General features: G+C 34.0%; 1 protein-coding gene across 4 annotated transcripts in view; it reads right to left on the reverse strand.

Moving 5' to 3' along the window:
* Nucleotides 1–12,935, reverse strand: part of PTPN4 (protein tyrosine phosphatase non-receptor type 4) — an 84,821-nt gene that overhangs the window by 48,085 nt on the left and 23,801 nt on the right. Inside the window, exons 5-11 of one of the 4 annotated variants that reach the window (XM_035331992.1) lie at nt 12,782–12,881; nt 9,177–9,221; nt 8,877–8,929; nt 6,537–6,657; nt 5,448–5,535; nt 4,426–4,467; nt 3,953–4,041 (exon numbers count right to left, since the gene is read on the reverse strand). In XM_035331992.1, the coding sequence (XP_035187883.1) occupies nt 3,953–4,041; nt 4,426–4,467; nt 5,448–5,535; nt 6,537–6,657; nt 8,877–8,929; nt 9,177–9,221; nt 12,782–12,881 (538 nt within the window). The remainder of the gene's footprint in view (nt 1–3,952; nt 4,042–4,425; nt 4,468–5,447; nt 5,536–6,536; nt 6,658–8,876; nt 8,930–9,176; nt 9,222–12,781; nt 12,882–12,935) is intronic. The other 3 variants (XM_035331988.1, XM_035331989.1, XM_035331991.1) reach the window with 3 other exon arrangements.

Below are 12,935 nucleotides of genomic sequence, written 5' to 3' on the forward strand. Positions count from 1 at the left end.
AGTAAAGCTACCAAGGAAAAAAAATTATGACAGTCAAGATGGTGCTACAATTTGTTAGATGAACTTACTCATTAAGAACATATACGAAACCTCAGAAACTGCTGGAATTACTACTTGCGTATTGAATAAAAAAAAACTCTAGACTGGGAAGGATGAGGAGCAAAATATTAACAGACACCTAAGATGGAGACAAATTTATATATATATAACGTAAATTTTCTTAACATAGCCAAATGTTAAACATTTTTCTCCAGCATGTTATTCACAGCAGGAACCAAATGTGGGTGTCCTAATCTGTAGAGAGAAACTCTCTTAACAATAATATAAAGGAGGTATATAGTTATTAGCCTTTAAATTATGCTTGCATCTTTTTTTTTTTTCCTTTCCTAATTGTGCTACTAGGAAAAAAAAGTTATAACTTTGTCCTGTGTGGTTTTTTTGTTGTTGTTGCTTGTTTGTTTTTTTTTGGGGGGTGGTTGTTGCTGTTTTTTAATTCTTAATAAAACATTGCTATTGAAACTTGTCATGATCTATAAAGGGGGGTACAACTTATCTATTGAAATCAAACAATTTCATTGTCAATGCAGCAATTTTCTTAGCAACTATGACAAACAAGATCCTAAATTTGGTACAGGTCCTAAATTTGCTGAATGGGATAGCCACTAGTCATAGCAGTCCAACTGTGGAAATACATAAAGAAGTTAACTACTATGTAAATAGTCTAATATAACCAAAAGCACGTTACGATCAATTTTCTAAAATGTTGGGGTACAGTACAATTTAAAGAACATTTTAATACACATCTTTTTCAAAAACTGAACCGCGCATGCTTTACAGCATATCAGATTTGCTTAGCGTGCTAACAGACTGAAAAGAAATGCAAATTATTCCATTTGTAAAAACATTCTACCACCATTTACTCTTTTTTCCTTTTCTGCTAAGAAAATGACTTCCTTTGATCACTCACAGAAGATGAAAAGGTGAAAGCTACACTCCCTTTTTATTTTTTATTTTTCCTATTCCATAATTCAGAGTGAGCTCAGCTGGCTGGTAAGCCTGAAACCACTAGGAAGAGACTCAAAACTGTAACATTCACCATTACGGTCTAACTCAGTCCCTAAGAGTCACCTGAACTCAGGGCTCTAGTATACAAAATCCCTTGGAGGTTGCCTTGCAGCGCATGGGAACTGAGGAAGGGGGCCGCCCTTCAAGGGCAATCTCAATCCAGAACAACCCTGATGTGCTACAGTACAAGCAGGCATGGGAGGAGGCCAGCTTGGCTGGATGCGGAACTTCTGAGTGAGCTCAAACACAAAAGGCAAGTATACAGAAGGTGGCAGCAGGATCAGACTACCAAGGGGGAACACAGAATTATTCCCTAGGCATTCAGGGATATAACAAGGAAGGCCAAAGCTCAACTGGAATTGAAAGTGGTGATGTTCAAAAGGGAAAGATTTCCAGGGAAATCAGTAAGAGAGAGACAAAGGGAAGTGCATCCCCACTGCAGAGCAGGTGATCTAGTAACAAATGACAGGCTAAGGCAGGTACTCAATGCTTTCCTCCTTTGTCTTCAAGCAGGACATCTGCTCCCTGGATTCTCAGCTCTCTGTGCCTTGTAGCATGGTTTGGGAAAAAGAGGAACTACCCACCCTACAAGAAAATCAAGTTAGGATAGACTAGATAAAAGGCAGTCTCCTTGATTTTGCCTTATACTTGCCTAGTCTCCCTCCTTTCTTCTCCCCACAATCCCTGTTTATAAACACTGTATTATGTAATTTAGACATAGTATTAAATTGAGTGGACCTCTGGAAAGGTAAGAGGCATATTACTGAGCCACAGTGTAAGAACTGACATTACAGACCTTTACTCATAACAAAAGAAAGCCTATGTTTGGATGAAGCCGTGTATGTGCACACGAGTGGGGGGCAGGGTGTATTTTTTTCCCAATTTATTTATTTTTCTTTTGTAAAGACCAATTATGTTGGTACTACAGCCTTCCCAGGAAGAAATTAATAACCCTGATGTCAGCTGATATGGTTGAATACAAAGAAGAACTGTTTAGGTAATTACACACACACAAACCACACTAAGAATTTAGATCAGCATCCCCAGCATGCAAACTGTATGAAACAGTTCACAGAAACCTCTAGCTTCCAGTAGGGACTTGTAGCTTAATTGACTTCCATTGTACATACTCAGTAATTTACTGGTGTGTTGTATAGAACCTATTTCTACTATTACTGTTTCCCTCCCCAAAAAACAGCAGTAAAAGCAGCCTGGATTAAAAACATCCTGGTTATTACAGCACTGCATTTATAAAGCAGCCTTAACCCAGAAATACCCCTAACACTTCAAAACTCTTGGAAATGAAGGGTTTCTTTCTTAGAACAAGTTGCTATTATAAAGGCAGGTCTGACTATCACAGTAGTCCCAGACTTAACGCTGCAAGATCCAGTTTTCATTTACCAGACTAACCATGGAGACTGAAAATTTAAATGTTCCGTGTTTGCCTCAGGCTTACTTTTCCTTAAATGCTTAGAGACACTGTGTTCACTGTGTTCATTTATATCTGTCTGTGGAGAATGCTTTTGTCCATAGCTCGTTGCATTTATCTGCTAAAATTTGATCATTTACACTCTTTCTCAACACAGTAAACCCCAAATTAGGTAACATCCTACAACAAAACTTGAGATAAGCTTAGGACTGAAAACCAGAATGTCTCAGAAGTTCAGTGGGTTGAAGAAAAGACTACATTAACATTTTGAACGTCTGCAAGAACGCTTACTAAGTGAAAATAGGTCACTGACTACAGGTAATGGATCTTACCATACACTAAGAGGAAACGTCAATCAAACAAGAATTTCAGGTGCCCATATCAGCTGGAATTCAGAGAAAAGCTTTTCCATTTTCAGTTGGGGTAATCAATTTAATCTGTTTATATGAAGATGAACTTTAGAAAATTCCAATGCTATATTGCCCAAGAACACAGATCATCAACAAATGAAAACATTAAATGTTTTCTAATACGAAAAGCTTTTGTGCCTGGTAAACTCATGCCTATTACAATGATTTTATATGACTGACAGCCCACTTAGATCTTGATTATACTATGTACAGGGAAGTATGTAGTAAGAAAGACTGTAAGCAAATTCAAAGCAGGCAAAGGAAGGTAAGGGAAAGTTACTTCTTAGGGATGCAAAAAAAGCTTTGGGGAAGGTGATGAACTTGCGTAGAGCACTAGTGCGATGTAACGAAATAGGATTTCTCTTCGATCTTTCCCCTTCTGACATGAGTAAGTAAAAACAGGATCCCAATTTAAGAGACTGATCTCATCACGTTAACATTTTTACTGAGGGCAATTCCATGCTTACATAAAAGAAGAGAATAGCTTTACAATCTATTTTACTTAGGAGAAGTGACAGCATTTTCTTCAATAAATGAACTTTTTTGAACTTTATTGTAAAAATGGCTATCTGTGGATGAAGGGAAAACAGTATCTCTGAATGCTACTCTTCAGTTATCCTCAAATAACGTATCTAAGCTAAACTTAACACATGAAGTACAATTACATTGTATGGGATGAAACAGATTAGAGCAATCACTTTTCAGGTTAAGATTTGTAAGTTTAGTGGTCCCTTTAAAGAATAACCTAGAATAAAGTTGACATTACCGTAACACTGGCTATACAGTTGATTAAACAAAGTATGCTTACAAACTCATGAAGAAGTATTAAAATTAATTATATTTTGCACCACAATCACTTAACAGCACAGCATGCAGAACAGGACAAAAACCCATCATAAATTACCCATTGCACAGCGTGAGGTAAATCATTTCACCTTGAGATATTATAATGAAGTTTCAGTCTTCTTTAGAGCATGTGACACTGACAGTGGTAAAAATATGTTTTGAAATACCAAACAAAAGCATTAGTTTAAACAGTTGTCCTTACCATGGAAAGGTGTTAATTCGTACTCTGTTCTTAAAAATTAGTATTCCACCTGACATCACTCCAATCATTATTTCATTGTTACTCTGATCCTTCAAAAGAGAAAAGAGACAATGGCTTGAAAAAAATATAAACATCTTTGAAACCTCATATATATTCATTCTCATCTCTCTCCCTCTAAACACACAAACACAATAGCAAAATAGAACTTGATTTACATGGAAGGAAATGTGTTTCAGTAAGATGAGTAGGAATCCCTACTTATTCCCTCCTAATTTGGAGGAGCCTGAATGTTTGCTCTGAGCCCTTTATAAACTACCACAGAATTTTAATTTTCTAAGTTAGATCTTCCATCGTCCTCCAGCTTTGAAGAAACAACAATATAGAGTATTCTAGCAGCTTATTACGAATAACAGCGCTAATAGACTGGCTTGGCATTTGCTATACTAAAAGCAACCAGCAACTTAAATTCCTACCTGAAAGGAAATTGCAATCTCAGAACACAGAGAGGAGAGATTCTAAAACAAATAATATTGTAAGCATATTTAAAAAGCACATTTTCCCTCAAATATTTATGCACTCTAATCAAATGTCTGCTACAGATCTCTCAATACATGTGCAAAAATAGGAGGATAGAGACAGTAGTGAAGCACGGTACTTATCACGTTCTGCTGTGTACTTCTCTAACACTAGGGAGTAGGACAAGATTATTTAAATAAGAGGTGTCTTATTTACTAAAAATAATTACATTCAGTCTTTGGAGATATGGTAGCACTGTAATGGCAGGTTGTTTCAAGACCTCAAGCTACCTGCTTTACCAGATAAAACTATTTCACTGTACTTATTACGAAGAAGTAAGCTACTAGGTTTCTGCATATATTCAATTATTCTTCATGATCAGACTTTTCATTTACACGCCCTACTTTCAAATGTATATCCTTCATAATTTTAACCTGTATTTCATTTTTGAATTTACAGCAGAAGGATAGGTAGCGATTTGTTTTCGCATTACACTTCACGTTATATACGTTACGCACTACATATCACATCAAATTCTGGTACATTCACCTTACATAATAGGTCACATTATATACAGATAATGATCCATAGCTCAGTTCTAATCTGAACCAAATAAAATATACTTAAAAGATGACAGATCCTTAAATATCAAAAGCACATTTCAACAAGTATATTTTTCTTTTTCACCAGTAACCAACCAAATTGGCATTCAGGCTGACAAGGCTGAACCTCAATAACGCACACAAACTAAGCCCAAATTAGAGCAAACAAGCAATCATTGAATTGTTTAGGTTGGAAAACACCTTTAAGATCATAGTGGCTGCTGAAATTGCTAAATTGCATTTAAGCAGATTATAATATAATTTCATTTTTTCTCCTGAAAACAGCAGCCAGGAAGGCTCACTAAAATATATATATTTCCCCATAAATATCTGAGGAATCCACTTTTACATTACAACACTAGTTGATCTAAACTTACCCTTGCATAGTGCAATTCAACTCCATAAAGTTCTAAGGTACGTGCTGTATTGAGATAATTGAATTCTGCTTCTGCAGGAGACAGCCCTCTGAAAGAAAGAAGCTAAATAAGAAACATTCAAACATCAGGCTCTTTATTGAGCTCAAATAGAAAATCTGCATCAGCTTTACTTCTTCCCCCACCCTGAATTCTGAATTTGCTTTCTCACCATAAGCAGACTGCAATCCAAAAATTTTAACTGGTGCTTCCACAGTCTTGAAGAGACTGCAACACACTGTTTGCAAATGCACATTTTTTATTTCTAATGCACTGTATTATTTAAATGTCTGTGAAGCTCTGGAATCTGGAAATTACTTTTGCATTGATAATAGCAATCTCTCCCTAAGACTCACCTTCAAACTTTAAATTAACATCAACCCACTTGAATTTTATTTACTCTGCTTAACTGGATTTGCTAAGCCATTGACTGAAACATAAAAAAACATTCAGTAGTTTTTAAACTATAGCTTATCTTTTGTTAAATTTTACTGTAAGAACAAAGTGCCTCAGTTCTAAAATGCCAAGGAGCTATCAATGAAAGAAATACTATTGAATATTACACATTGAGAAAAATGTATTTTCCATTGCTTCATCACCTTTTCCTCTTTAGGAAAAAGTCAAGGAATTGCAAACAGGAAAGACCAGATATTGGAGAAAAGGACTTGTTTTTTACTTCAAAGTGATTCTAATCTACTGGTAAGACCACCATGAAAACAAGGCCTTTATGCATTCTCAAGAACTGAATAACACTTTTAAAGTAACTGTATCCTGCTAAGTGAATATCTTATGTAATACACACACAATTTTCAGTGCACCTTTACCATGTTCATTTACTCACTAATATTCCCTCTTATTCTAACAGATACGTTCCATTTCTGCAGAGTATCAATGGTACTTATTATACAGACATTCTACAAGAAATTTCACATTCACATAGATCATTTTTAACAGAAACCTTTAAGACAAAATACTCAGTTTTTATGTAATAGCACAGCACCAGCAGTCAGGATTTGACAAAGTCAGTCAATATCTTCTGCTGTAAATCCTTACATGTGCTGCTGATGTAATTTTGCTATTTCTTTTTCAAAGTCTTGAGGCTGGCTAGGGATGAAAGAATAGTCTGAGAGGTAGCCTGGCAAGTTTTCTGAATGGTTGTAGTCTCCCAGCTCGGCTAAAACATTAAAAAGAGAGGTTATTGTTTATCAGTGATGTACTTGGCATTGTGCAATGCCCCCAAATTCACACAAGTCTGCTCCCACATACTTTATGTTCTACAGCAAATTAAAATATAGAAGACATTTTAGCTCCCCTTTTCCCTTTGAATAAAGTGTCACATTCTCATTGAGTGCTGTGGAAATCATTTAAGCTTTGAGTGGGTGTTTATGCAGGAAGTTTATGAAGTGTTTAATTTGTAATGCACAAATTAATTCATAAATGCTCTTATAATGACGAGTATTAAATAATACACTTCAAGGTATGTCAGGTACTAGCTTTTTTCTTTTTTCTTTCTTTTTTTTTTTTTTTTTTAAACCTTTGCTTACTTTCATATGATTGTGTTTTGTTTTGTTGTTTTTTTTTAAACACTGGAACTGCTATTTCTTCACTTTGGAAGCTCTGCTAAAACAACTACACCAAGATATATTCAGAAGCATTAGAAATATTTTTTTTTTCACAATTGTACGTGTATAGAAAAAGTATGCATACATACACCTACAATGTTTACTTGAAACTACTAAAAAGTGTATTTACATAATTTCTTCCTTAAAAGCATAAGTAAATCAAAATCACATTTACTGTCAGAAGAAATTTAAAAAAAAAAAATCACACAACTTGCTAAAACTACAGGCTTCAAGGTTTTTTAACTGTAATCCAAAAATAAATTCAGCGGTAAGAGTCTGCAATCCATCTAACAGATTTACAGTAATAAGTAACATAACATGTGAAAATTGGAAAGTTCACAGCAACCTAGCATGGCGTGGGGTCCTGGGAAGGCCTACTGACAATTTGCGGGGTATGGAAAAACTGAAGATGGGAGGGATGAAGGAGAGGAGCGAGAGGATAAGCAAGGGAAGCAAAGGCAGGAAAGTAGTCTGGGGCATTTGCACTACCAGAGACTGATCCTATTTAAAATGATTTCAAAACTGGAAAATGTGACCAGGCTTTGTAACCAAGTGCAATTCTTGCTAAAATACACTACAAGTGTATTTTATACATATATAAAACTATATATTTTGCAAGGGTGGCTAAGATCTATGGCTGCTGTTTACAAATAAAGAATTCTAAGATCTAAATCCAAAGAGAGTTTAGTAACAAGCATGCACAGAAAATCATTAGACAGAGATTTAACACTGAAAAACTTACAGACAGCAAGATCTTGTATGTAAATATTAACTACAATGCACAATGCATACCCGCTACTACTACATTATTTTAAAAAGAAACATATTGCATTCTTAAAGATTAAAACATTATAAACTTCATAATGCCTGCTTCATTACCAAAATCATTTCTAAGCCAAAATGCTAAGGTATGACTTTTGCTTTTCTGATAGCACTTACACTACATATTTTTTCTAGCAGCTGCAGTTTGGTGTCTTATGTAAGACAAATTGCTCTGCTGATTGATCTGGAAAAAGTCAAGCAACTTTTCACCACTTATCAAAACTGTGCATAATATTTTACATTAACAGTACCATGTATTTTTTTCCCTGAAAAGATCAACATGGACTATTTCTCTGATATGTAAGAAGTACTAAATATAAATATAACGCATGAATACATATGGATATATGAGGACTGCATATTAAACAGATTCTGACAATCACAATTTCCAAGAACTAAGGGTTGAATATCTTACATTCCTTCCATTGAACAGTTTTGGTTTTATGGAAGGAAAACAGGGAGAAAGGAAGACAACAGTCTCAGTCTTCTAGACATAATTACCCACTCATGGGTAGTTAAAATTGGTAACACAGGTGTTGAACTATTTGGCCAGATATGAGCAGAACTTCTTATTTCACACTCATTTGGAGGTTCACTTTACAGCATAAAATGTGCAAGTGTCTAAATACTGCTTTAGTATTACTCATAAAAACATATACATGTATATCAAATCACACTTCAGAATGCAATGAAATACAATGGGTTTGTTTTTTAACTGCATGGCTTTAAAGAAGGAAAACTAAGAACTATTAGTATTTCTCTCTAATGCAGCAGAATCTGCTGGGGGAGAAAAACCAACCAGACAGATTTCTTTAATGATGAGAAACATCATGTTATATCCACAAATATAATGATATACAAACTACATTCTTTAGAAACTAAACAACCCAGTACTACACATTTTACGTATCTCAGTACTTACATATATACGAATACTCATTATACTTACATTGAACAGCATAGGAAGCCAGAAGAGCAGCAGTATTATATGGACAGGGCAATCTGTTTTGTTTTTAGAAGAAAACCAAATGAAATTATGTACTTCGTATGAAACAGTTGTTATGAAAAGCCTAATCTTTCCTAATCTATCAATGCACAAGCTGGACAGGTAACTATTATAAATGCTTTTATTTGCATAAATGTTAATTTTAAACATTTTTTATTTTTGTCTATATAATCCTTTATGATTAACTTAACAATGTTTTGTCAAAAGTTTCATGCTGTATTTAACATAACAAAAACGTCTTACCTTCCAGTAAGAATGTCCTGTTTAATTTGCAAAAAATACTGGTACCTTATTAAAAAAAAAAAAAAAAAAATCATTTAATTGTTTTTCATTAGTTTAGTGCTTTTTGTTTCCAGTTAGCACAAAGCTAAAACTTTACACTTTGCTTGCTATTTCTTAAACTCCTATGAGAAAGAAATTAAACTGTGATTAGTAATATAATACAACTTTGTAAATTAAACTGTTTACAGGCTAGAAGTTACTGTATAATGAAATTACACGTATTTCACCAGTATATTGACAAATTCACTTTCTATCCATTTTATTTGATGGTACTTTGGTTCAATTTAAAATAAAAAAAAAAGAAAAAGAAGTGCCTTCATGATGACTAAGTGTAACAATAGAACAATTCAATATGCAAGCCAAAAGTCACAGATGGCATCTATATACGCTGGTAACTTAGTAAGAATGATTCGTACTCCAGGTAGATAAGGTAGTTTATGTTCATCAAGTATTTGACATTACTTGGTTTTCATTTAAACTAAACTAATTAGTCTCAGTATTTTGGCATTACATCCTTAAATAACAGTTGTGGATTCTATTATGTTAAAAGCCTTCTAAAAGTCTTTTGACTTCCCTTGAACTTCTGTTCTGAAGGTTGTTTTTTTTTTAATTATGATGTGAGAAAAGCTTGTTTTAGAAGTTCTTCTACTCTTCATATGCACACTCTTTCAAGTAAGGAAGGAGATGGGAACAGCAAAAGGAGCAGACTAACACTTTAAACCACGGACTACTTTCAACCAAATGTTAGCAGCAGAAACTCTGTAACTTAAAACAAAAAAACTAAGAAACCTGAACCTTCCCAGTGAGTGGAAAATGTTAACATCATTCCTGTTTTCTTACAAATTTATTAAATTTTGGAACTTCCTATGTTATTATTACAAAAATCAGCCCTTCTGTAGTTCTGCTTCGGAAGTACTGTCAGCAATACTTGTTCATCATAAACATTCAACAATTACGTATCAAAAATACTCACTTCAAGTCTGACTAAAACCAAACATTAAATAATTTCCAATATTAACTTGCACTAAGAAGTTCAAAACAATATATATCGCTATTACATATCATATGACTTCTCATAATTGTTTAGACTAAGATTCAGCGTAGTCTTCAGAAAGTGGTTATCACTTCCAAGACTTTCACAAACATTTACAAATACATACAGAAATCAAATCATTTACAAGCTAAATGTAGTAAAAGGTAAAATATTTCACATTTGAAATAGTATCAGGAAAATACCTGCAAACTGATAAGCAAAGATGTTAGCCCCTATATGCTCAACTCCCACAAAACCTTCTAGAGGATCTTGGACATCTAGGAATGGCAACAAGCTTTGTTTCAGGTATTAACCCTAAGAAGTTAAAACTGAGACAGTAGACAGGCTTTAAAGAACTCAAAATGCTGTTTCATTTTGCAACTTAGAACACACATTGATGAAAATATATATATATATAGATCAAGCAAATTTATTCACCTATTAAAGAAATGTAGATCAATACTTCCCACTGTTAACATTCATGGCTGTAAAAACATGGAAAATTCTGCATGGGCAGATGTACTTTTATTTTTTATTTTTATTTTTTACTTTTTGTGAAAGGCATTATTAGAAATATTCCATGGTACTTAATGGACCTGATAATTAATGAATACCAATCAGAGTTCATTTTCTGTCCCCTGTTTTCAGTGAACAGTGAAGTTAATTGCTTGTTAGCTAACCACCCCAGTTCAAACACTGGTGCCTTGCATATTATTAAGCAAAATGGGAAATCAATAGAAGCTGTATTAATGCAGATCTGAAAATCTGTACAACAAATTCAGCTAAACCAATTAAGAAGGCTTTGATTGCATTACAATATTTTCATCTTCCTTAAATACAGGGAAAAGGATAAGACAGAATTACTGTTAACTGGAGTCAATGTTAATAAAGAGGTTGTCCTGCAATGAGCAGAACTAATGAAGCTTCATCTCCTACCAATGCAAGTTAAAGCTAAACCCTCCAACACAAGCTGAGCTTCCACTGCCCCTTTCCTGACCTGAGGCATTCATAACCTGCCTCCCTCTCACAAATTCTCAGAGGTCTAATTTAAAGATATGAGCCTGCACTGAACCTTTCCAATCTATTCATGTTGCCTCACGTTAGCTCATTCTTCTGTTTTCATGGAATTTATAAAAATTGAGTATTTTTGAGAAGTCTCATCATGAATGAAACCTGTCAAAAGCATGGGCTTTGCTTCTTTCATTTTCTGGTGGCTTTTTTTCATTTGTTTTGTTTTTGTTGGTTGGTTTTAAGAGGGGAAATGCTGATTACATGAAAGAACCACATGTCAGTGACAAGGCATCCTAATTTCACTACAAAAACCCCACGGATAATGGCATTCTCTTTATAATAATTCCAAATACAAATGAGTTTTCTCAGGGGCAATTAGGCCTATTAGCTAAAAAGGCAGAGCTGACCTAGATACAGCAATCCTACATTACTTCTTACCTACATGGCTGCTGTATTTATAGCAGCACTGTATTTACAGCAAAACATGTATCTAAACACTTGTTTTTTTTCTTTACTGTTTGCTTGAAACAGATAAGCATTTGCTGTCTTTTTCATTTCCTTAGGAATATTTTATATTGTCCTTCAATCCAAATTACATATTTTTCATTACTCTAATATAGTATATTGCAAAATTCTCTGAGTAAATATTTCTATAAAACAAAGACTAATCTGGGGCTCATTTTTGTAAATTCTGACTGCATAGATGTGTACAAATTTTTGTTAAAATTTTGACAAATCTAAAGTTATAATCAAATATGAAGTAAAATTTTCGCAGTTTTGGTGCTTAGGTTTCTAAAGCTATCTTTAATAATTTAGATATTGAACGGGGCTGACCTGTTTTCAGAATGGCTGACATCCAAAAATTGCAATCTGTCAAATCACGCCACTTATGTAGAAGAGTAGAACTAAGAATACTGAAAACATGAGGCATTTCTTCAGGAGCTATCTACAGCTCAAAAAGCTCCTAACTTGATTCACACTGAGCATTTTCTTCAGCAAACTTCAACACATTGCTAGCAAAATGAGCTCACATGAGTCAAGCTAGGACTACAAATATATGAACAGAGATGAACTTATTAGTGCCAGGCAGAAAACTGGAAAAAAAATACAGAAAGCTCAGGATTTTTTTAATCATAAAGGAGAGCATAATTAAGGATAAAATTAAATTTTGCTCACTGATAAATTGCAGGATTAAATTTTTCCCTTCTTTTATTTTCTCTTTCCTGTTCCTGCTTTATAGTATTTTCTTTATGCAGTTACTTAATTTCACATATATATTTGTAATTTTATTCATAGGGGTTTTTTTGTTATGTTGATTTGGTGCAACTGCATAGTTCCTGTATGTAATTATCAGGCAAAAATTAGAAGCCTGCATATACTATACACAAAAATGTGTTACAAGAAAATTTACCTGTTATACCTTAAAAAAAAAAAAAAAAAAAAAAAGACAAACCTTCGAGACATAAATCTTAGACATAAACCTTCTAGAAAAATATGGCATTGATGAATTAACTAGACCTACCTTGTATATTCTTCTTGGAGCTTGTTTGGATCACTTACAAAAAACTTAACTCTCAAGTTCAAACTGTGAGGAGATCCTCCTATGGTCAAGGAAAGTATTTCTAATTAATCAGGGTACCTTGGAAAAACATCACTATAATGACGTATCAATTGTC

Source organism: Oxyura jamaicensis, chromosome 7, assembly GCF_011077185.1.
Source record: "Oxyura jamaicensis isolate SHBP4307 breed ruddy duck chromosome 7, BPBGC_Ojam_1.0, whole genome shotgun sequence".
Classification (NCBI taxonomy): Eukaryota; Metazoa; Chordata; class Aves; order Anseriformes; family Anatidae; genus Oxyura; species Oxyura jamaicensis.